Below are 26,195 nucleotides of genomic sequence, written 5' to 3'. Positions count from 1 at the left end.
AGGTGCTATTTTCCTCATTTCCTTTCTTAGAGATTCCATGAATACATATGTCTCCATCTCCCTTAGATGGACAAAATTGAGACAGTTTTCCTGTCAAGAAGATTTCCTTCTAACCTTTCATAACTTTGTGACTTGCTTAACCAATTCAACTATTATTCTTCTCTTCTTCTTACAGAAACCTCCGTCGTGCTGGCCACCGTATCCTGCACAACCTTGGGCTGCAAAAATGGTGGCACTTGCATAACGCACACAAATGGCAAATCCTATTGCAAGTAAGTGAAATAAAAATGTATATGTTTAAAAAGAAGAGATTAAAAGAGGTCTCCAAGGACGCAAACAGAGAGCAAGAGACAAGAAAAAGACAAAATGAAATGAATCGGGTTTCCTTTGTTCAGACCACGAAATTTTTTTTTTTTTTGGTCTAGAGTCTAGACATGGAAAGAGACAAAAGAGTAGAATGAGGCATCACAATGCCTTCTTCTGACTGAACTGAACTAAACTGAACTGGACTTGGACTTGGACTTGGACATGGATAATAAAGACGATGGCGACATTCCATTCCATTTCATTTCTTCTACGCCTCCTCCTCCTCCTCCTTTCTCATCCTCCTATATGTCAAATCGTTTTCAAATCTTTTTTCAAAGAAGTTCATCATACAAAAAATGTCTTGACGGGTTCGTGCCTTGCGCTTGTTCGCATGATTTTCACTCGCCTCGTTGCGCTTGATTTTTATTGACTTTTTTTTTTTGTTTTTGTCCATTTTATTTTTATATTTATTGTTGTTGGGGTTTTGTGTGTTTGTCTATGGTGTTTTTTGTTTCTTGTAATAAATCAAATGCGGCCAAAAACCAACAAGCACGTACACAACGCATAACTTTTGACTGAGTTATTATCGGCGAAGTAGAAGAAGAAAAAGAAGATGATATGCGTGTGTATACTATTTTGACTGACTGTCAAAATTTTCAATGTGTTCGACGTGGCATAATTTAAATGAAACAGAGACTGCAACATTGTTGCTGCTGCTGATGATGCACAGGTACAGGTGTATGTATGTGTAACCGATCTAGACAGACGCATCTTTAGCACGTACACATAGAGAAACTTTAATAGTCCATCTACACACACGCACACACACATACACTCAGAAAGATCTCATGCCGACATTTTTGACCTTATTGATTGATTAAGTGATATTGATTTGATATTTAAAGTCGTGTATCTATATTTGCCATTTTGTCATTAATCTGGCCTCCCAGTTTTTCCTCCTCTGATTGGGGGAGGGGACTTAAACTTAATCTTTGAGACAATTACATAAAAGCGCTTAGCTTTTTAGGCTAAATATGCGAACGGCTTTTCTCTGTGTAATCGCTTTGGCGTTGTGTGTGTTTGGGTTGGGGAATTTTACGACATTTTTCTCTCGTCTCAAAAACGTTGCCTTGGATGGAGTTGGTCTGCTCCGACTCAACTTTAATTTTATATAGGTATATACATATGTACGTACATATATATGTATGCATGTATATGGATGGGTTTGTATGTAGTTTTTATTGTGTTTCTTGGTTTTGTTTTTGTTGATCATCAAAGGCACGATCAAGCCAATGGTCATGTGTATGAGGAGAAGGAGGCACAGGCGAAGGCAAAGACGAAGGAGGTGGAGCAGCAGCAGCAAGCAGGAGGAGATTGTCTTTCTCTTCTTTTCCTGCTCTTGTTTCTCTTCTCTTTGGTTTTCTGATCTCCTCCTCTGCTTCCTTCACATCGTTTGAGCTGTTTCACCATGTCTTGATCTCAGTTTTGTGTGGCATGAGAAGGGAGATAAGATCGCTTGAACTTTGAAGCTTTGAGCTATTAGAGTTGAGTTTCTCTCTCTATCTCTCTGTCGCTCTCCCACTATTTTCTTCGTATTTCAATCCTCGATCGTTTGATCCATTTACCACATTGTCTTGATTTTGGAATTTGGTTCAGAGAGCAGCTCAATTTTTATTTTTTGTTTAGCCAAAATTTGGTTTGGTTTTGTTGTTTTCTCCTTTTGGCTGTTTTATTTGGTATTTTAACCCTCTCCTACTTCCTCCCCGTTCTTCCTGCTCCTCATGCGGCTGCTGCTGCTGCTCCTCTTGTTTGTTTAATTGACTTGATTGCTACAGTTGATCAGCCAAAGAGAAGACTTTTTGGCCACGACAACTACGTTTTAATGTCTGATCTGATTTGCTTCTTTTTATTTTTGTTCGTTGTTGTTTGGGGGAGGGATTTTTGCGGTACCATGTCAAATGTCGTGTACCTATGTACTTATGTATATGCAGATAGAAAGAAAATATCTTTTTACAAGTGCCTATACACACACACACACTACATAAAAGAACAATGAATATGATTGAAAAATTTTGGTAAAAGTTAAACAACTTTTTAGCTCTTATGCTTGCGGTTTATGACATGTTAATGAGCCCCGCTCAAAAACAAGCAAGGAGGGAGACAGACCAAAAAAGAAAGAAAAAAATTATAATAATAATAAATCCCCACCATGTCGGAATACTCTTTGATCTTCTTTTCTTTTTGTTTGTTTGTAATTTTTTTTTTTGCACTACAACTATGTATGTACATATATACATATGATGATAATGATGAGTCAGTCTATTGCCTCTCAGATCAGATTATAAATATTTTTGCCCACAAAAATTTCTAGTTGAAATTTAAGTTTATGTTGAGTTATGTGAAAAAGCGGGGGAGTAAGGATGAATGTGATTCAGATAACGGGAATGAAATCGAAAATTAAACAAAAATGCACTAAGTAAGTCGTCTCACCGACTTCGTTATACCATGCACCGAATGAAGACCAAATAAAAAATCTCACCAAATATATGAATCCGAAACTTTTAAAGTCTCTGTTGATGCTGATCAAGAATCTATATACTTTAGAAACATTTTGGCGACTGTAATAAGCCATTTCGAGTGCATGGTATACATGAAGAAGAATCACAACAAAAAAGTCACTTTACATAGATAAACAAAGACTGGGCTTGAATGCGTATAGATAGATGTATGGTGAAAGAGTTTGACTAATTTGAAAAACAATTTGTTCTTAAAAACAAATTAAATGAATAGCAAAAAAAGTAAGTTCGTTGCCTAAGTCATTTGTTTTGTTGATGGGAAATTTTCCGTTTTTTATTTTTCTGTTTCTTCTCATTATTCTTTTTGTTTATGCTTTTTGTTGGTTACTTCTTACCACTGTTTTGGCTCACACGCTTCTTCGTGAAGATGAAAAACTAATGTAGAAGAAAAAGAAGAAGGCATAAGAGAAATGGAAAAAGAATTTCCAAGTGCAATTTACTTTAATTAACTTATCATTAGGCATACCACACGATTGCTCACTGTGTGTGTTTGTAGAAAGGAAATGACAAGGGAAGCGTACATTTTCCTTCTGCATCTCTGTCTCTCGCTCTCTCTCTCTCTCTCTCTCACTCCCTTAACAGTTAAATCGCTGAATGATGTTGCTGACACATTTTTGGTTGTTTTGTTTGGCAACTATCGGGTCAGCCATTTTGTTTTGGTCTTTGCCGCGCATCCTTTTTAGCGATTTTTATCATCATCATCTCATCCACAAATTCAGGGCCCTAAAAAAAAAAACTTGTTTGTGCAACCTGCTTTGATTGCTTTTCTGTGTTACAAAACACAAGCAAAAAACAAAAAAAAAAAAAAAAAAGAAGCCAGGAACAAAAGGGAGACGCGTAGCGAATATTTATTGTGCATTCCTTTTTTTTCGTTCAATTTTTGCTGCTGCTGCTGCATTTCCAGAGTCCAGCCGAATTCAAAGAGAGGGGAGAGAGAGAGAAAGAGAGTGGGGAGAGTGAATGGCACCTCAGACGCAGTTCTCCTTGCTTTTATTTTGCGCGCCCTTTTCCCTTTTTTTTTGCTGCGTGTTGTTTTTGTTGCTGCTTTTAGCCCCGTCTAAAAGGCGTTGGCGTACAAAATTCCTTAAGCCAGTTTATTATTTTTTTTCGTTCGTTTTTTTTTTTTTTGCGGACCAAATTAAAACGTTTTATTGAAACTCAATTAAGTTGCCCATTCTCACGAAACGTTATTGGGACTCTGATGAAACGAAGGCAAAGGAGAAGAGTGGAAGTAGCAGTGGCATGAGCAGCGGGAGGGGGGTGCAAATGGGTGCTGTGTGGGAGCAAAACCAATGGAAAATATTTATTTAATTATTTTAATGAGAAGTAAAATGTATGTGCAATATATTATTACATAACCTAAACACATATGTATGAGGAAAATTTAATGCCTGTGTGTGTGTGTGAGTGTGTGTGTGTGTTTGTTTTCATCATCATCATTATTATTATTATTTCATAGTTTCCCATGGAATGGCAACATTTTCGCAGTCATGTTAATGAAGCCGCAAATACTAATTAGTGACAAAAATTAGTTAATGATTAACAAATTAATATGAACTAAAGATTTTTTATACACTTGTATGTACAAATGTATGTATGTCAGTTTAGTTTTGAAGTTAATTCAACGATTTCACTCAAATCACATTAAATTCCATAAAATTTGAGGGAAAAGAAGAGGAATTCTCACATGTTGACGAGTTTTCATCATACCTGAAATCTATACAAAAAGAAGAAGAAGAAGAAAAAAGAAAACAATACAAACCAGATCTCTTTTCTACCTGACTTCGCTCCCCCCACCCTTCCACCGTCAAACATTACCAAAAGTAGCAGCAGCACCAAAAGCAACAACAAAAAATAAAACGCAGCTGAAAATTTTTGTGTGTCGAGAAAATAGACGAATAGATGGATAAATGGATGGATAGATGGATGGGACGGGATAGATGGATGGAATGGATGAATGGTTAGGAAAAAAAAAGCGGAAAGAAATTTTTATATATGTATTTTTGGTGTAATATTTGAACTGAAATGCCCTGCGGCGACGATGGCAGCGGCGGGGTGAGGGTGAGGTGTGCATAGTGCCTCTGGTATTTGCTTAGGCATGCATCACGTGTTGCCCCGTCCCCTGCCCTCTCCGTTTCTCTTTGCACTTCTCATTTACCTTTCCTATGCTAGGAACAAATAACAAAACAAAAGAGCGAGAAATAAAAAGACTCAAAATTCTTGCTTGGTACAGAGAAGGGGAGGGAGAGAGAGTATGTGTTGCACCTGTCCAATATCGTCATCAAAACAGAATATAAAACTAGCCAACTCTTCGTTTCTCTTCTCGTTTGCCCACCCCTCCCAATTGCTCTATCCGTCTCCCTTTTCGGTCTTTGTGTTTAGGAGTTTTCACGTGAAAAACATGCACAAAAACCGACCGACAACAACAACAATAATAACTCACAAATTCAACTACCTCATGTTTAGAAATGTGAGAAGTTTTTCAATGCAGAGCACTTTTGGTGTGGAGACTCACTATTTCGTTCTCTCTCCTCTTAGGAGGAACTCACTGCAAAACTCAATTTCATAAAAATTTTTTGTTAGATCTCAATCCAATTTAAGCATTCGTTTTTGTGTGTTGTTTCAGCTAATCAAAGTGATCAAACACTGGTTAGAGATACAAACACACAAACACTTACCATTCCATTTGAATTGATGAGAAAACTATTTCAATATCTTTTTGCGGTTGGCAAGACCTGAAACATAATCACAATTTGGCCAAGCTTTGGTTATGCTTAGGTGAGATTTCTCACGGAACGTATCAATGAATGAATGGGTTAGTTAGTGACCGCAACTACATACATACATAGGTACATATGAACAAAATCAAAAGGGATTCCATAACTATATAAACATATGTATATAAAAATGATTTAATGTCGCTTCGAAGTTCGATGTTCGGTACTCGATCAGTCATTCAGTCGTTGTCTTTGTTGTGCTGCTGTGCTTATGGCTTCCTAGACGGCAGCTGCAGATAGCCAGCCGCCTAGAGTCAACTCCAACTCCTGGGTATCTAATTTCGTTTCGTAGCTGCTGTGCAATTCACACGACACACACACACACATATGCTATGTATACATACACACATTTGTATATAAAAATCGACGTCCACGACAAAACAAAAAAAAAAATACCAAAGGAAACCAAAAATCCGCTTATCGCAGCAGAAACATCATCTACAGAGAGTAAGCAAACAGAAGCAACCAGCAGCAATTAAAGTTGTTGTTGCTGCTGCTGTTGTTGTTGTTGTTGTCGTCGTCCCAACCATTCCAAGGCGATTTTTGTCATCGTCGACTCCGACTTGGGGACTTGCGGACTTGACAAAAAGGCGGCCCAATTAAAGCATAATTATTTAATTTATTTGCACCATCATCAACAATAACAACAACAAACAAACGTTGTCGTTTATTTTTATCGATAACATATGATCAGTGAGCTGTAATTTTTACTGTTTATATGTATTTTGGGGAACTTTTCTACTATAAATTCAGATTTCGATTATGTCAACTGATAGCGCATGTATTTCTCTTGCCCAGAGATCAGCTTAATTGAGGTCAGTTATTTAGAAAACAAAAAAAAAAAAATAGCTCTCAGACTCGTCAACGTGCATTCAATTCACAAAGTCAAAAATACATTGTATTTTAATATATATATTAAATGGATGTATAAGTATTATAAACTGATAAGGTTAAATCTGATTTTAGTAAGTTAGTAATATGGTTCGACATAGTACATATATCAAATGAGATGGAAATTATGTAGGAGGAAAGGTTCAAAGATAAAGTATCGATAATTCTGATTGGATTATTGGATAGTATTACGACAAATCTTAGCCGAAATGATGCAGATTACAGTTTCATATAAAGTGGAATCAAAAAATTATCGATTTATAATCGAATAAATTATGGGATCTTGAGTTTACGTCAATCGATAACAATGAATGATTTATCGAGTTTGCAAATAAAAGCTTTAAATTTCAAGGATAATGACTATCGAATCAAAATGGGAAATTAATGTAAGATTTGTCCACTTTTAAAGTAGAATTTTGTTTGCTTGCTGCCAAGCAAATTTTTGCTTAGTGAGTAAAGTATTTATGTTTTGTTGGGTTAACTACAATGTTCAATATCTATGATTCATGTTGGCCCACCTCTATGATAATGGTGTGGAGTGCACACTCACACACAGATACAGTCTCTACCATAAAACACACCCTGGTCCATTGCTGACTTGGTTTTTATTTGCTTGGCAATGCGAGTCACGTTTTTCCACACGAAACAAGTTAACCAACTCCTCGGCTCAACTCACCCAAATGGCCAGACCAGACCAGGCCAGGCCAAGCCAAGCCAAGCCAATCAAATAACCAATTCAAACTCTCAACTCTCAAAGACACACACATACAAGACGCGTCCGTCCGCCCGGTCCCGTCTGTATGGTATAATTTATATTACATTAAACCACACAACAAAAACGTTTTCTTCATTTTTGTGTGTGTGTGTTTTTTTTTTTGTTTTTGCACCTCATTTGAATGACTTAAAAACGGCTGAAAAAACCTCTCTTGTTATTTAAAAAGAAAAATATCGCCAAAAGTCGGTGGTATTGGCGCTGCTGTTGTCTTTTTTTTCTTAATTCGATTACAATCTCCTCGCCACAACTTAAAAATGTAAAATGCAAAATGCACAAAACTTGCAGTCAAAGTTGCCACCGCGCACGCATTTCGAGGTTATATTAGAAGGAGGGACTGAAGCTGGACAGGAGGTGGGATCGGATGGGATCAGATCGAATGGGATGGGATCGGATCGGATGAGTCTTGGTCGGCTGTTCGGCTCTTCAGTAGCTTGGCTTTCGCGTTGTCGTCTACAAATTAATGCTAAATCTAAAGCATTTTCACACACTTGTAACGGGAAACGGTTTGATATAAAAATAAAAAGAAAAGGAGATGGAATTAAAGTTGGAACTCAAGTTGGTTGGGAGCGCTAAAAGAAGGCAAAGAAGAAAAAGCCGTCCAGCATCTTTAGAGAGCTTGGTCAGCCACCTTAATGATTATTCATTGCCTGTTACTGCTCGTTGCCGTCGTCGTCGTCGTCGACGTCGATGTGGTTGATGGTGTTGATGTTGTTACCAAGAGAAGCTATGCGTGTAATTTTCTCATTGCTGCTCTTCTTTTCTTATTGTGTGGAAGCTGCAGTGAACAATCGATTTGTTGGCACAGGGTATGGGGATAGTGATGGAGAGGGGAGGGGAAGGTGGAGGGCGAGTGGCTGTAAGTGAGCGAGAGACTTTCTTCTTTGGTCTGATCAGTCGACGATCTTCTTGGGAGTTGAAAAATTTAATATGCAATCAAGATCGCGCGCACAAATTACCGTACATAAAAATTGTTTTCTCAAGGGAAACAACAACAACACAACAATAACAACAATGCGCAAATTGTTGTCGTAGTCAATCGATCGAAAGATCCATCGATGGATCGATCCAGTGAATCGAAATCAAAGTCTCTCAGTCATCATCATTATCATCGTCGTCTTCGTCGTCGTCATCCTGTACAAAAATGCTTTACGAATATTGCTTTTTAATGGCCTCAAAAAGTATAAAGAAATTTTCATTGATTTGTCTCTGACCCTGATTTGTAAATTGTGGGAGAGCAGTAGCAGCAGCCTTCCAAGAGAGACTAGGCGAACAAGTTAATTGGGCAATTGGAATACTCCTTGTTCTTATATTACCCCATTGAAACATTTGTATGTCCTTATGCCGAGGGCATTCTAGAATTAGTCAAGCACCGAAAGGCGGTACAAAACTGACTACAATTGATTACCCTAGAAAGGAGACTTTCTCAGACTCGCCCAGTTGCTGTGTGAGTTCCTTCTCTATATTTGGGAATCCTTACTCGAACGTCCTCCAACCAGTTACTCCCGTTCGGACTGAACAGAGTCCTGTATATTAAAATGAGAGAGATGTTCCGCCAAATGGAATGGAAAGTCATTGTCGGTTTGACTTTTGTGGTTGGTTGGCTAGTGGTTAGGTAGTTAGTTGTTTGGCTGGTTGGTCAGTTAGCTACTTTGTCAGTAGTTTTAACACTTTATAAATTTAGTTGGCCAAACTGACTTATCGGTAAATGTTAATCTTAAATAAACTAGATAGACTCGTACCCGTACACACAAATGTAAAGTGTGAATTGGCGACTATCGGGATTCGTTAATCTTAAATCTCTCTCTCACTCTATAGTCGTCCATCCATCTCTATCATCTGCTCTATCTTCTAGTGTGGCTGCTCCATTATCCATTATCTGTTTATTTATCGCCTCTCTTCGTCTGTCTTACAGTTGCGATGCACGTTACGTTGGTGACTACTGCGAACATCGAAATCCCTGCTTGACCATGGGCCATGGACGTTGCCAAAATGGCGGCACCTGTCAGGTGGCATTTCGCAATGGCCGGCCCGGCATCTCGTGCCAATGTCCATTGGGTTTTGGTGAATCGTTATGCGAAATAGCCGTGGCGAATGCATGTGATCATACTCGTTGCTTTAACGGTGGCACATGTCAGCTGAAAACATTGCAGGAATACACTTGTGCCTGTGCCAATGGCTATACGGGTAAGTGTCCATTTGTGGATTGATTAAGCAACCCTAAACCCTCTTACTAATCCCATCCACCCGTGCTTCTGCTCCTTATCCTTTTGCAGGTGAGCACTGTGAAACGCAGAATCTATGCGCCAGTTCACCGTGTCGCAATGGCGGCACCTGCTCCGCATTGGCCGGCAGCAGCAGCTTCAGTTGCAAATGCCCACCTGGATTTACGGGTCACACTTGCTCGGAAGATGTCGAGGAATGCCAATCGAATCCCTGCCAATATGGTGGCACTTGTCTCAACACCCATGGCTCTTACAAGTGAGTACAAATCGAAAGGTCTATCGATAACTTTATTCCGTTTAAGTAGAATCCTCTAGCTTCTTCTTACCCGCTCACATAACTCACCCAAAACCAAACTTGACAAGTGCAAATTGTTTCGTTTGTTCAACAAAAGATCAGACACGTCTATAATGCCTTGATCTCTCCAACGCCACCGCGAATCTGTCTTGAAATCTATCGATAACATTAAATCATCACATGAAATCAATTTGCATATTTATCTAAAACTAATTTTTTCAAAAGAAAACAGATTGTGGCAAAAATTGTTATACTCTTTCTATGTGTTAAGAGTCAAGCTCTCGACTGACCAAAAGATAAACTTAGTTTAGATATTACAAGAAGAGTATTCCCACATCGGCATCAATTTACATACTCAGCTAATCTATGGCCCTCTTGGTTTATGCCTGGTTTTATTTGTTGCTTTGAAAACGGCTTTGTTGTTTTAATTAATGGCAATTTAAAACTAATAACTTATAAAATCGCATTCAAATTTTGGCATCGATCGTTTGTAGATCAATTTGCATAGTTTACTGATTTGATTGGTTTAGGTTTTTGTTTCTTTTTTGTTGCCTTGTTTTTTGTTGGCTTTTTGTCTTTCGGCATTTCCAGTCTAATTAAAATATACAATAAAAAGAAAAATCAAAATGAGGCATTGAAATAAATCAGACAACAGATCTCAGATATCCGGCGCACTTTTTTGTTTTACTTTATTTTTTCGAACTGGTTCGTTTTTGTTGTTGGTATTCTTTATAAACGTAAATTAAATTATTTCGTTTCGTTTGCCACATCATTTGCATTTTTAATTTGAAACACACAAATTATCGAGGTTGAACTACGTTTGAGATGGGTTTGGGGCAAAACTAGAAAAGCCAAGTCTTTATATAGCACAAATCCATTAATGTGTTTGGACTCGGGAGATACCCTAATCAGCGGAATCAGTTGACTCAATTTGATGGGTAGTTATCACTGCATCTGAGATATACCCCTTCTGGTGGGCTAGGCAACTACAGGGTATATAAGCCCATAATTTGAGCTAATAAGTGCGATGTGAACATGTGTTTTGTTCGTTCACCATCTACATACATATGTATATATAGGCAATTAACATATTTTTCTCTTAATTTTCAATACCAATTTTGCTAACCAAGAACTTGAAATCAAACTAATTAAACAATCTCAAGTGAGCCAAGTAAATGCAAGAGAAGAAAGGGAAAAGGAGACGATTGACCACGCCTTACATACATACAAATGTATATTTATTTTATTTCATTTTACTCATTAAATGCCATTCGAATGATTTTTTGCCACTGTATTAAATCTGCATAAATTTCATATACAATTTGTGATCTTTATTTTACATTTATGCCACATAAAATTGCTAATTTAACTATACACATAGAGAGCCAAGTCGCCGCATTGCCAAAAAGGTAGCTTAGTCATGCTTTAGTTTATGTGATTTTTGTGTTGAATAGAATTTCGAAATTGTTTAACTGTCGGATTTGTTAATTTATGAATGGAAACATAAACAAGCGTATTCTGTGTGGCTTTTTTTGGGTGGTTTTGGTTTTTAAGAATCCTATTCAAATCAAGTTAAATGGGTGGCAGTAATTTTTGTATTTCGGAAGACTATGATGATTATTTAAATACAAATATGATTTTGGTTGTACGTTTGTTTTTGCTTTTGCATTCTTAAGCTTTTATTTGGGATTGATTTGTAGGGGATACTTATTGCATGATCTTCCAATTTAATTGATTTCACTTTCTCATCATAAATACATATTTATTTTTTGGGGCATTCTTTCAAATTTCAATCTCGACCCGAGTTCGAGTCCATCCAATCTGCATGTCCGCTGTCTGCCTGTCTGTCTGTCCGTCTGCTTGGGTTTTGTATCTTTTGTTTCTCCACCTTTTTGCCTCCGGCTGGCTATTATTGGCTTGCTGAGTTTCACATGTCAATCAAAAATCAATTTGAAATTTCAATTTTCAATATGTAATTTACGTTTGGATCGTTTTGTTGGTGTTGTGGCAAGTAGGTGAAGGGGAAGGGGGTAGAGGGTTTAGAAAGGTATGTAGGTAGATAGAAGAGAGGTATGTTTCCAGTTCATTGCCCAGTCTTTTTTTTTTTTTTTTCGTTGAAGTTACGTTGTTTTTGTTAATTGTTTTAATTTAATTAAATGCTCTTAATGGTCTTAATTAGTGTTTGGGGCGGCTGCCGCTGTCTTTATAAGGTGCTCAAAGCGACAACGACAACGTCGAAGGCGAAGCATCCATGGAAAAACCAGTTTTCCCTTCCCCTCTCTCTGTCATCTTCCTTTTCATTGTTGCTGCCGTTGTTTCTCAAGAACCATTGCAGTTTACATGAACAAATTAAGTTTTATAAACATTATAAAAAAGAAAAACAAAACAAAATATAAAACCAAATGAATAATACGCAAAGAAGAGACAGAAAGTGAGACAGAGAGAGAGAAGTAGTTGGATGGGTGAAGTAGTGGCCAATAAAACGATGGAGACGACGGGGAGATGGTTTTGTATGTAAAGGGTGAAGACAGACGGAGGACCGGGATCAACATAAAGTTGACTTTAGAGCAATATAAAACTGCTTTTTGACCAGAACCGGTTAACATTGGTCTCTCTCTCACTGTCTCCTCTTGCCTGCCTGCCTCTATGTACATTGGTCTCATTGTTTCTCTCTTTCTCTATCTGTCGCTCTCGCACTCTTTTCTAACAATTGTAGCAATTGAGAGAATTGTGTGAGACCGACGACCGATCCCATTATAATATGTTTTTTGTTTTTACTAGTTTTGTTAGATTCGTATGTACATGCCTAGATTTATTTATGTATTCTTCGTATTAAATGCAAAACGATAAAAAATGTTTATAAACTCACTAATTTTTCCTTATTTTTCCTCCCTGTATCATTTTCAGATGCATGTGTCCAGCTGGTTATACGGGCAAGGATTGTGATACCAAATATAAACCGTGCTCACCATCGCCATGTCAAAATGGTGGCACTTGCCGTGCCAATGGTCTGACCTACGACTGCAAATGTCCCAGAGGTAAGTGTGATCGATTCCGATATTCGTCCATCCAATCGAAAACCGATTTTCGAGGAATTCCTAGACAGTTTTGTGTGATTGATTGTAATGGGGTTGTCGTTTTTTCTGCCCTTTCCCCCCATGTCCCTGACGAAAATTCTCACAAATTATTCAATTTTCATATTCGATAAACCAGTTATCGGTGTGAGGAGGCATGAGGAGGAGAGTGAGTCATGACTAGCCACGAGCCAAGTCAAAGCGCCCACGCGGCAAACGGCAGCAGCAGCAGCAACAGCATCAGCAGAAGAAGACGACAACGACGCCGACGATGATGACGATGAGAGCACTGCAAACTCGTTTGTCCAGCCAACTCCATTCATTTTCCTATATAACTCTCAACTTTTACCCACAAATGTAAGGAAAATAACGCATCCCATTGCAAGATCGTGGCCTTCTGCTCTGCTGCCCGCCCCCCGCCCTCTGTCGTCTGCTACTGCTCGCACTCATGGATTTTGTTGCATCGTCGCCAATTGCCGGCAACTGCGCTTCTTCTATAGGATTGATGATTTGGTTATTTCCTTTACGTTTTGTTGGTTGCATGACCTCCTTAGGGCGTAACTGTGCTTAAGCATTTCATTTCATTCCTTTCCATTCCAAAATCAATTCCATTTGCTTAGATGCCTTGCCTGGGTGGGATTTATGTATTTGTAATTTTACTAAAAGGTTTGACTGACTGACTGACGCCTCTGTTGAAGGAGAAGGAGAGTGGTGCGAAGTTAGGGGGAGGTGAATTTGTACAACTTGTTTCCCAGCCGCCTGTTTTTGCATAATGAGTGCAATTCCTCGTTAACCGCACTGCACCCCACCGCACCCCAACCACAACCTCAATCTCAACCTCAACCAAGCACCACTCATTGGAGTTGTCGTATTGCATTGCATTGTGGATCACAGTGTACAACACTCTGTAGACGCCTCTCGCTCTTATTGCTCTTGTCGCTCCGTGATGTCCACAGGGCACTTCGTGTCGTGTCTCTCTTTTGTAATTCAGTTTGCTCAGATTGCTCAACTTTATTATTTTTTTAGGCGTTATAACATTTCCATCCCATTGCATTGCATTGCATCGCATTACATTGCATTGCATTGCAGTTTGCCTTTTATTGCGCTTTGGTCACACTTTCACACGATCTATTGCCGCTCCGAGTCTCATTAGAATATTTGATTGGGCGCAATTAAACAAAATTAGTAGCTCCTCTTCTCATCATAGCCCCTGCGGCCCGTCGTCTACATATGTACATATGTACATACATAGTAACATGTTGCAGTTTCATTTCTGCAATTTCATTTCAATTGAAATGAACTAATTGAGAATTGCAATGAGAGTAATTTACAGGCGGAACTCACTCTAGCTTATGTAAAAACGTCCAATTCTAATTGGTTCACCGACTATTACAAACGAGTCTATTAAATTTTATCGATTTCAACTATTTAGAGGAAGGAATATTACTAATCCGACAAAAAAGTGCAAAAATAGTTAACTATCACAATCAAACGGAAAAATGTACACAAAACTGTCTATAATCGTTCTCTATTGCCAAGTTCCTTAAACAGAACTACATACATACATATGTATGCATGTATAACGGTTTTACCAGTGTTGAATCTTGACAAAAGAATCTCTCATTAAGTTTTTAACTAGACAATTGACAGAAATGATCACAAAACTCCCGAAATTATGGCTTTCGCAGTTAAGACTTGTCCCAATCCATGGATATCCATAATTCTCTAGAAATCATAAATTGGATCTACAATTTATTAAATGAAACATAGAATTGGAACAATACATAGTTGAACACACACACACACACACAAAGACATACAAATGTTGCAGAATTATTGCAACAAATTGACTTTAATAAGGCACACACGCGTACAGATGCAGCAATTGGCTGCCATAAATGGCAATTGCAGCGCAAGTTGCCGCTTGTGGATGATGTTCTTGATGATGTCGCAGTGGCTCCTCTCTCCCCCTTTGGGCAAGTTGAAGAGTTCAAAGTGCGGTCACTAAGTGACTGGGTGACTTTTTTTCTCTCATCTCTTTTAATGGCTGCAACGAAACGAATATGAAACATGTGTGTTGAGCAGATGTTATTGCTACATGCAAGACAACAAGCAACATGCAACATGCCTTGGTTTATTTTTAAACGCCACACATATTGAAAATGCCACTTCATATTTTTTATTTTGTCTCTACCCCAAGTTCCTTAAGGCTGCCAGAGGCAAGTAGGCAACAAGTTGCTGCAACAGCAGCAACACAAAAATTAAACCATACACACATACATACATATGAACATACACAAACACATTGTTTTTGGCCCTTCTTTTATAGACCAAACCAGAAAATCCAATAAAAAGCAAAGCTTGTGGGCGACAGAGAGATATAGAGAGAGAGAGAGAGAGAGAGAGGCGGGTTAAGCTTTGTATGCGTGTTTGTGTGAGAGAGAGTAGGAGAGCAAGCATAAAGTGCGATTTTAATTCCTTGAATACAAAGTAAAGTAAATGTTTCACTCGATAAAGGGTGTTCTTTTTATCTTCGTACATGCATATGTATGTTTATATATTCTCGTTCTACTTGTTAATTTTTCTACATACAAAGATTAGAGAGTTTTCTTTTTTTTTTCATGTGAACGGAAACAGTTAGTGTTTAAATTGTAAGTGATATGTTTGTATGATGAAATTATCGATTGTTGGTCCCAGCCAGCCTTAATCCAATTTGATAAAGTCCAAAGTACACACCAGCACCACAACTCTATGTGTTGTCATCCATCAGCTGTTGGGCAAAGTCGGGAAACTGAAACACCCTGTATGTACAAAAACTTGATCAAGAGAGGCGAGTGAGCGAGCGAGAGCGCAAGCAAGCATAAGCAGCATTTTTCTTTCATTGTTGTTGGTTATTGCTTGTGGTTGTCCGTCAGTTCGTCCATCCGTCCATTTGAGGGGGAGGGAGAACTGATGAACTGAAGTACTGACGCTCAGCAATGTTCGTTCGTTGCGCTCGTTTGGCGCGCATTCAAAAGATAGCTTCGGCTTTAGCGGCGGGCCTGGCCAGATATGAGACCGTGGGAAAGAACAACCAAAAGACGTGTTGTGTATGTATGTGTGTGTGTATGTATATGTATATGTACATGCACCGCCTCGCCTCGCCTCGCATGGCCCGCCTCTTCTCGCATAGCGTCCTCTGTTTTTAGTTTACATTTTGTCTGTTCATTCGCTTCGCATGCGCAGCAGCGTGTTTTTTTTACTTCTCTTCTCCTTCTTTCTTCTTCTTTTAAGCGTCGTTTTTGCTTTGTCTACTGCTCCTTCTCTTTCTTTTTTGTCGTTTTATTGTTGTTATTGTTGTTTCCTGTGCCTGACGACCACTTTTTTCATAATTTTTTCTCTTTCGTTTTGGCTTGGTTTGGTTTAGTTGCTTTGCTTTGTTTTTCTTGTAAACGTTTTCGTTTATTGAAGCATTTTATGATCTTGCCATAAATCTGTTTATGCACTTCATTGCACACACGCATGTGATAGACAAGCGTGTGTCAGAGTGGGACAGCAAGAGATCAGTTGCTTTTAGTATGACCATTTTGAAAATAAAATTGGGCTATAACAGAAATTGGTAAGATCAAATCATCCAAAGATGAGATCGATAACGTATAGTTTCTATAGCTTCACGATCTTGTTTGTTTGCTTAGTACATTGTTGTTTATTTTTGTTATCTTTACAGGATTCGAAGGAAAGAATTGTGAACAGAACATCGACGATTGTCCTGGTAATCTCTGTCAAAATGGTGGCACCTGTGTCGATGGCATTTACGATTATCGTTGCAATTGTCCGCCGAACTTCACGGGCCGTTATTGTGAAGATGATGTGGACGAGTGTGCCATGCGACCGTCGGTTTGCCAAAATGGAGCGACATGCACAAACACGCACGGCTCGTACAGTTGCATCTGTGTGAACGGTTGGACAGGAAGCGATTGCAGTGTCAATATCGATGATTGTGTCCAAGCAGCATGTTTCAATGGGGCCACCTGCATTGATGGCGTTGGGAGTTTCTATTGCCGCTGTACCCCGGGTAAAACGGGTCTATTGTGCCATTTGGAAGACGCCTGCACATCGAATCCTTGCCACGCGGATGCCCTCTGCGATACCAGCCCGATAAATGGATCATATGCTTGCTCATGCGCCACTGGTTATAAGGGCGGAGACTGCTCCGAAGACATTGATGAGTGTGATCAGGGATCGCCGTGCGAGCACAATGGCATCTGTGTGAATACCCCGGGCAGCTTCATGTGCAATTGCTCGCAGGGATTTACGGGTCCACGCTGTGAGACCAATATCAACGAATGTGAATCGCATCCGTGTCAAAATGAGGGCAGTTGTCTGGACGACCCGGGTACCTTCCGATGTGTCTGCATGCCCGGCTTTACGGGATATCAGTGTGAGATCGATATCGATGAGTGCCAATCAAATCCGTGTCTAAACGACGGCACCTGTCACGACAAAATCAACGGCTTCAAGTGCAGTTGTGCCCTGGGCTTTACGGGATCTCGTTGTCAGATCAACATTGATGATTGCCAATCGCAGCCATGCCGAAATCGAGGCATTTGCCATGATTCCATTGCCGGCTACAGTTGCGAGTGTCCACCGGGTTACACTGGAGCCAGTTGCGAGATAAATATCAACGATTGTGACTCGAATCCGTGTCATCGTGGCAAATGCATTGACGGCGACAATAGCTACAAATGTGTCTGTGATCCTGGTTATACGGGCTATCTCTGTCAAAAGCAAATCAATGAATGCGAATCGAATCCCTGTCAATTTGGTGGTCATTGTGTGGACCGTTTGGGGAGTTATCTATGCCATTGTCTGCCCGGCACAAGCGGCAAGAACTGCGAGATCAATGTGAACGAATGCCACAGTAATCCCTGCAATAATGGTGCCACCTGCATCGATGGCATCAATTCGTACAGTTGTCAGTGTGTGCCCGGATTCACTGGTCAGCACTGCGAGCAAAATATCGATGAATGTGCCTCGAGTCCGTGTGCGAATGATGGTGTCTGCATTGATCTGGTCAATGGTTATAAATGCGAATGTCCACGTGGATTCTACGATGCCCGCTGTTTGAGTGATGTCGATGAATGCGCCTCTAATCCGTGTGTGAATGATGGACGTTGCGAGGATGGGGTCAATGATTTCAGTTGCCGTTGTCCACCCGGTTACAATGGCAAACGATGCGAACTGGATATCGATGAGTGCAGCAGTAATCCGTGCCAGCATGGCGGCTCATGCTTCGATAAGCTGAATGCCTTCAGCTGCCAGTGCATGCCCGGCTATACGGGTCACAAATGTGAGACGAATATTGATGATTGTCTGAGTAATCCTTGCGGTAACGGTGGCACCTGCATCGACAAGGTGAATGGCTATAAGTGTGTCTGCAAGGTTCCATTTACGGGACGAGACTGTGAGAGCAAACTGGATCCATGTGCCAGCAATCGTTGCCGCAATGAGGCCAAATGCACACCAAGTCGCAATTTCCTTGACTTCTCATGCACGTGCAAAGTTGGCTACACGGGACGCTATTGTGACGAGGATATCGATGAATGTGCCCAGAGTTCACCGTGCCGGAATGGTGCCAGTTGCCTGAACATTGCCGGATCTTACAGATGTCTCTGCACCAAGGGCTACGAGGGACGGGACTGTGCCATTAATACCGATGATTGCGCCTCGTTTCCGTGTCAAAACGGTGGCACCTGCCTAGATGGCATTGGCGACTATAGCTGCCTGTGCGTCGATGGTTTCGATGGCAAACACTGTGAGACGGATATCAATGAATGCCTGAGCTTACCCTGCCAAAATGGAGCCACCTGTCATCAATATGTGAATAGTTATACGTGCACATGTCCCCTGGGATTCAGTGGCATCGATTGCCAGACCAATGACGAGGATTGCGCCGAGAGATCGTGTCTAAATGGCGGCAGTTGCATCGATGGCATTAATGGCTACAATTGCAGTTGCCTGGCCGGCTACAGTGGGGCCAATTGTCAATATAAGCTGAACAAATGCGATTCGCAGCCATGTCTCAACGGGGCGACATGCCATGAGCAACGTGATGAGTATACCTGCCATTGTCCCAGTGGTTTTACTGGGAAACAGTGCTCGGACTATGTGGACTGGTGCAGTCAATCACCATGCGAGAATGGTGCCACCTGTAGCCAGGTTAAGCATCAATTCAATTGCAAATGTTCGGCAGGTTGGACCGGAAAGTTGTGCGATGTGCAGACGATTAGCTGTCAGGATGCGGCGGATCGCAAGGGACTGAGCTTGAGGCAATTGTGCAACAACGGCACTTGTAAGGATCACGGCAACAGCCATGTCTGCTACTGCTCCCAGGGATATGCGGGCAGCTATTGCCAGCAGGAGATCGACGAGTGTGCCTCGCAGCCGTGCTATAATGGTGGCACTTGTCACGATCTGATCGGTGCCTACGAGTGCAAGTGTCGCGATGGCTTCGAGGGTCAGAACTGTGAGATTAACATCGATGACTGTGCCCCGAATCTATGTCAAAATGGTGGCACCTGCCACGACCTGGTCCTGAACTACAGTTGCAGTTGTCCACCCGGAACGCTTGGCATGCTATGTGAACTGAATCAGGATGACTGTGTGGCTGGAGCATGCCACAATAATGGCAGTTGCATCGATCGCGTCGGAGGCTTCGAATGCAATTGTCCGCCTGGATTTGTTGGAGCACGGTGTGAGGGCGATATCAATGAATGCCTAAGTAATCCCTGTTCCAATGCTGGCACCTTGGACTGCGTGCAATTGGTTAACAACTTCCATTGCAACTGCCGCCCTGGTTATATGGGTCGCCACTGTGAGCACAAGGTTGATTTCTGTGTCCAGTCGCCATGCGAGAATGGTGGTCACTGCAGTCCCAAGCAGATTGGCCATCACTGCCTTTGCCCAGACGGATATTATGGTAAGAATTGTGAGTTCAGTGGACAGGATTGCGATTCGAATCCGTGCGAGGCGGGCAAATGTCAGATCGATGACCAGAATATGATTGGCTATCGGTGTGAGTGTCCACGCGGAACGGCCGGAGAGCGTTGTGAGATCGATACCATGGACGAGTGCCAGCCAAATCCGTGTCTTCAGGGAGCAGCTTGCGATAATCTTCTGGGCGACTACGAGTGCTTGTGCCCTAGCAAATGGTCGGGTAAACGGTGCGAGACATATGACTTATCCTATCCCGGCTGGAGTGGAGCGAGTAACAAGTATTCAATTGATTTGGAACAACAACGAGCCATGTGCACGAAACGGGGTTGTCCCGAGAAAATGGGCAACGGCATTTGCGACAAGGAATGCAACAGCTATGCCTGTGAGTTCGATGGCAATGACTGCTCGCTGGGCATCAATCCGTGGGCGAATTGCTCCGATCCGGATTGTCGGCGCACCTTCATGGATGGCCAATGCAACGAGCAGTGCAATAATGCCGCCTGTCTCTACGATGGACGTGACTGTGAACAGACCCTGAAGCGCTGTAACACCATCTACGATGCCTACTGCCAGAGTCACTATGCCAATGGACTCTGTGACTATGGCTGCAACAATGCCGAATGCAGTTGGGATGGCCTCGACTGCGAGCAGCAGGACATATCCCCACAATTGGCGGAAGGCGCTATGTCGATCATCATGCTGATGGATAATAAACAATTTGAGGATCAGAAGGCCAAATTCCTGAGGGAGATCAGTTATGTCTTGCGCACGAATGTGCAAATCAAGAAGGATTCGCGAGGCAATGATATGATCTTCATGTGGCGGGGATCGACACCGATGCAAGGTGAAATCCAAGATACGGATTTCATACGTAAACACAAAATTGTGTCCACCCAGCGGCAGGGACAGACGGGTATACAGATTTTCCTGGAAATTGATAATCGTAAGTGTACGGAATGCTTCAATCGCGCAGCCGAAGCGGCTGATTTCTTGGCCGCCACTGCGGCAATGCGCTCCATGAATTTCCCTATATACAAGGTGAATGGTGTACCTAGTCCTGATGACTATGATGGCGGCATGGATGGGGCATCGGCGAATGTTAAGTATGTGATAACTGGCATTATTCTGGTGATCATTGCGTTGGCCTTTGTCGGCATGGTTCTGAGTACGCAGCGAAAGCGTGCCCATGGTGTCACCTGGTTCCCGGAGGGATTCCGTGCCCCAGCTGCTGGCATCATGTCGCGGCGTCGTCGCGATCCCAATGGACAGGAGATGAGAAATTTGAATAAACAGCAACAAGGCGTCTTGGCGGGACATCAGGGCGTCGGTGGTGGCATGGTAACATCCGGTTCGGGTCATCATTGGTCCGATGATGAATCGGATATGCCACAACCAAAGCGACAGCGCAACGAACCCGTCTCCATGCTGGGCGGTTTGAATATGGCTGGGACGAATGGTGGGTATACCAGTGATCACACCATGGTCAGTGAGTACGAGGAGGCGGATCAGCGTGTCTGGTCGCAGGCTCATCTGGATGTGGCCGATGTGAGAGCCATTATGACACCGCCAGCTCATCAGGATGGTGGCAAGCATGATGTGGATGCCCGGGGACCATGTGGTCTGACGCCTTTGATGATTGCCGCTGTTCGTGGCGGTGGCCTGGATACGGGCGAGGATATCGACACAAACGATGATAGCACTGCTCAGGTTATATCCGATCTTTTGGCCCAGGGAGCCGAACTGAATGCCACCATGGATAAGACGGGAGAGACTTCATTGCATTTGGCTGCCCGTTATGCCAGAGCGGATGCGGCCAAGCGTCTCCTCGATGCCGGAGCCGATGCCAATTGTCAGGATAATACCGGAAGGACACCGCTGCATGCCGCCGTGGCAGCCGATGCCATGGGTGTATTCCAGATTCTCTTAAGGAATCGTGCCACCAATTTGAATGCTCGCATGCACGATGGAACGACTCCACTAATCCTAGCTGCCAGATTGGCCATCGAGGGCATGGTCGAGGATCTAATTACTGCCGATGCGGATATTAATGCGGCTGATAACTCCGGCAAGACGGCACTTCATTGGGCTGCGGCAGTGAACAATACCGAAGCTGTCAACATTCTACTTATGCACCATGCCAACCGAGATGCCCAAGATGATAAGGATGAGACGCCATTGTTCCTGGCCGCTCGCGAGGGCAGCTACGAGGCGTGCAAAGCTCTGTTGGATAACTTTGCCAATCGTGAGATTACCGATCACATGGATCGTCTTCCACGCGATGTGGCCAGTGAGCGACTGCATCATGATATTGTACGCCTGCTGGACGAGCATGTGCCACGCTCACCGCAAATGCTGAGCATGACACCGCAAACGATGATTGGTTCTCCGCCACCGGGTCAGCAGCCGCAATTGATAACCCAACCAACGGTCATCACCGCCGGCGCCGGCAATGTTGGCGGTGGCAATGCTGGCAGCAAGCAGAGCAGTCAAACGGCCAAACAGAAGGCTGCCAAAAAGGCCAAACTCATCGAGGGTAACAATAGTCCGGATAATCTTTTGGATGCTGCAGCCCTGGTGGGCGCTGTCGGTGCTGGTAGTTTGCGTCGAAAGGCGAGCTCAAAAAAGGCAAATGCGGCTTCAAAAAAGGCCATGAACGGCGGTATAGGCATAAATGGGATGAATCCTCAGCAGTTGATGAGCAACAACAACAACAGCCAGCCAGGAGTACAACAACAGCAGCCACAGCAGCAGCAGCAGCAGCAACAAGTGCAACAACAGCCACCACCAACAACAACAACAACAAATGGAACATCGGGAGGAGGTGGAACGACGACGGGGCCGGAACAAATGGATCAATCACCCACGGGCAATCTATCGAGTCCCTACGATACCAGCTCAATGTACTCGAATGCCATGGCAGCACCGCCGAACAACAATGGCACCAAACAGCCGCCGAGCTATGAGGATTGCATCAAGGTGAGTTTCTTTTTAATGTACCCCCCCGATTATTCAATATTTAACCTAATCAATTTGTGTCTCTTCAGAATGCCCAATCTCTACAATCATTACCAGTTGGCAATGGCCTCGACATGATTAAGCTAGAAAATTATGGCTACTCTATGGGTTCGCCATTTCAGCAGGATATGCTTAATGGTCAAGCAGGAAACGGCGGCGTTGGAGGAGGTCTTGGAGGCATGAACAACATTGGCCGCAGTACGAACAACCTATGCGGCGGTCTGATCCCCAATAATAATGGCCATGAACAGGGTCTCAGTCCACCCTACTCAAATCAATCGCCACCGCATTCAGTGCAAAGCAGTTTGGCCCTATCGCCACATGCCTATTTGGGTAAGTGAATCTCCTGATGCCGATTCTCTAGATTTGATTTTGATTATGATTATGAATATGATTAATTAATCTTCTTCAACTTTCCCTTCACGCAGGTTCACCATCGCCGGCCAAATCTAGACCCAGTTTGCCCACCTCACCGACCCATATACAGGCCATGCGTCATGCCACACAACAGAAGCAGTTTGGCAGCAATTTGAATAGTCTTTTGGGTGGCAGCAGCCAGGGACCACAGAGTTCACCCGTCAGTCTGGGCATTATATCGCCCACGGGCAGTGATATGGGCATTATGTTGGCTCCACCACAATCCTCCAAGAGCAGTGCAATAATGCAATCGCTAACGCCTCAACAACAACAGCAGCAGCAACAGCAGCAACAACAACAGCAGCAACAGCAGCAGCAACAGCAGCAGCAGCAACAGCAGCAACAAGCGATTGGAGGCCTGGAATTCGGTTCAGCAGGTTTGGACTTGAATGGATTTTGTGGATCTCCGGGTAAGTAGCAAGCAAAAAGAAATAATAATCGCATTCTAATCTGTTTCCGATTTATTTATCTTGCAGACTCATATCACTCGGGTCAAATGAATCCGCCTTCGATACAAAGTTCGATGTCCGGCTCATCACCGTCAACCAATATGCTATCGCCATCATCGCAGCACAATCAGCAGGCCTTCTATCAGTACCTAACGCCACCTAGCCAACATTCGGGCGGTCATACGCCACAGCATTTGGTTCAGACACTGGATAGCTATCCCACACCCTCACCCGAATCGCCCGGTCATTGGTCATCCTCATCGCCGCGTTCGAATTCAGATTGGTCAGAGGGTGTACAATCGCCGGCGGCGAATAATCTCTATATATCCGGTGGACATCAGGCGAATAAGGGATCTGAGGCCATTTACATTTGACCATAACACACATACACACACCCCACACCCACACATCTAACATTAAAAATCGAATAATAGAATTATAAGAATAACAATTACCCGAAGGAACACATTCATCAACAGATCCATACAGATGATAGATAAAGTTATGGCTACAACTAGAATTCATGGGCGGGCTATATATACCATACCATACTATATAATAATATATAGGGAGGCGTGTGGCTCTTAAAGAGTCCAGAGCAATCAATAATATATTATCGAATCTAACATTTTTATCCGCTCGCGTGTCTCATTATTATTATTACTATTTTTTTTTTTTTGGATAGGCCATAAGCTTTAATTTAAAGATTTCAAACGTAATAATTTTAGTAATTTAAATTATTTTTAACTATGCTATTTTTTTTACAACATTTTTTTTTTTAACCTTGTTGTACAGTGCGCCTTGAAATCATATGATCTAGATTGTATACTTATACAGACATATATTTATATATATAAACATATATATATATATATATAGAACTGAGAAGACATTCGATTTGGTCGATCGAAATGTCATCGTATCTTCCAGTAAATGAAACGAAAACTTACACATTTAGCGCAAATTATCAATAACTTATCGTTAATTAAAATTTAGGAATAATTCCCAACCCCCTTACCTCTTCCCTTGCATCTTACTTTCTTCAAGTATAAGCATATAGAATGTAGAAACAACATCAAACATAGAATAAGCATACATACATATATATGTAGTATATAGTACAAGCATAACGAGCACATGCTTGTGTTCCATTGACTTAAGTTAGCAGCTAAACTTAAGCGCAAAACAAAAGAAGGAAGAAAACGTTTTTACTACTATTAAGTTTTATAAATTTTATTAAATGACAAATCAATTTTGAAGTTAATTAGTTTCAGAACTAAAGTGCTTATAAACAAACCACAATTCCAATAACAAAAGTGTTAGCTCTATATATACATATACACGAATTATATATACAAGTAAATTTTTACCAACAAATTGGTTTTTTTCTTAATCTACTGGTAATTGTAAAAAGATTCTCATAAATTGTTTGTATTAAGTTAAAAAGAAAACATTACAAAAAAAAAAATAAAAACAAGCAAAACAAAAAAGACACAAAAAGACAAATTATAATTATTAAATTAATTATTTACAAACAAAAAAAGAACAATACAAATGACAGGACAGAGCCAAGTTTTTAAATATATTTATAAGAAGTAATATTAATTAAGTTAAAGTTAAAAAAAAACCCACAAAACAAACAAAACTGCTAAATTTTGCATTAAAACCTTCTTTTTTAAATATCTTTTTCTTTTTAATTTTTATTCTCTTTGATAATTTTTTTAATATGCGTGTTTTTGTGTAAATTGTACAATTTTTTTTTTTTGTTCGTATTTTCTTAATTTAAAAAACCTTAAAAGAATAACAGAGCTAAATAGACATATGCAAAATGCAAACCATTTTTCGAGATAAACAAATAAAATATTCAATTATTATTTTAAAAATCAACATAAACATTTTATCTTTTTTTCTGCCTTTGATAAGTTGTGTAATAATTTTAAAAGAATAATCCAATTTCCTTTGTGCCTTCTAGAGATAAGGGATATTTTTCATCCAAACCCTTGCCCAAAGGTGAAACAAGCAGTTCATTTTGTATGGCGTGGCAAGCAGTGCAACCGAGCAGACTCAAATCGAGCCAAACTCAAATTTGCACCCTTGTAAAGGGATTATGAAATTAGTCAGAAAGCAGAGAAGGGGACTTTTTCGATTCTACATAGTATATTTTTTTGGTCAGCATAATGTATTGATATCCTTTCGGATTTTACATAAAAAAGTAGCTGACAATCAAAGTAGAAATTAGACCCCACAATTTAAAACCATATCAATTCACAAAAGAAATTTGGATGGCCCACAACCGGGCACTCTCCATTTGTAATTTTTCTGAAACTACGTATTGATTTTGATGTTTTCTCATATACATAGTTGCAGAAAACTAAAGTAAATCGTTTTCAAATGTTAATATGTTACCAAAAATATATTAAAAA

At 41.2% G+C, this 26,195-nt stretch overlaps 1 protein-coding gene across 1 annotated transcript in view; it reads left to right on the top strand.

Annotated features, from left to right (window-relative positions):
• The window catches only part of N (neurogenic locus Notch protein), a 40,174-nt gene extending 14,833 nt beyond the window's left edge, over nt 1-25,341 (top strand). Inside the window, exons 2-9 of the mRNA XM_068302268.1 lie at nt 176-272; nt 9,238-9,509; nt 9,599-9,803; nt 12,750-12,880; nt 16,623-22,867; nt 22,936-23,239; nt 23,335-23,733; nt 23,800-25,341. Coding sequence (XP_068158369.1) covers nt 176-272; nt 9,238-9,509; nt 9,599-9,803; nt 12,750-12,880; nt 16,623-22,867; nt 22,936-23,239; nt 23,335-23,733; nt 23,800-24,146 — 8,000 coding nt within the window. The 3' untranslated portion in view covers nt 24,147-25,341. The remainder of the gene's footprint in view (nt 1-175; nt 273-9,237; nt 9,510-9,598; nt 9,804-12,749; nt 12,881-16,622; nt 22,868-22,935; nt 23,240-23,334; nt 23,734-23,799) is intronic.
• The last annotated feature ends 854 nt before the right edge of the window (nt 25,342-26,195 follow it).

This window comes from Drosophila tropicalis, unplaced genomic scaffold, assembly GCF_018151085.1.
Source record: "Drosophila tropicalis isolate 14030-0801.00 unplaced genomic scaffold, ASM1815108v1 contig_952, whole genome shotgun sequence".
In the NCBI taxonomy this organism is placed as follows: Eukaryota; Metazoa; Arthropoda; class Insecta; order Diptera; family Drosophilidae; genus Drosophila; species Drosophila tropicalis.
This window is presented reverse-complemented; position numbering and strand designations above follow the sequence as displayed.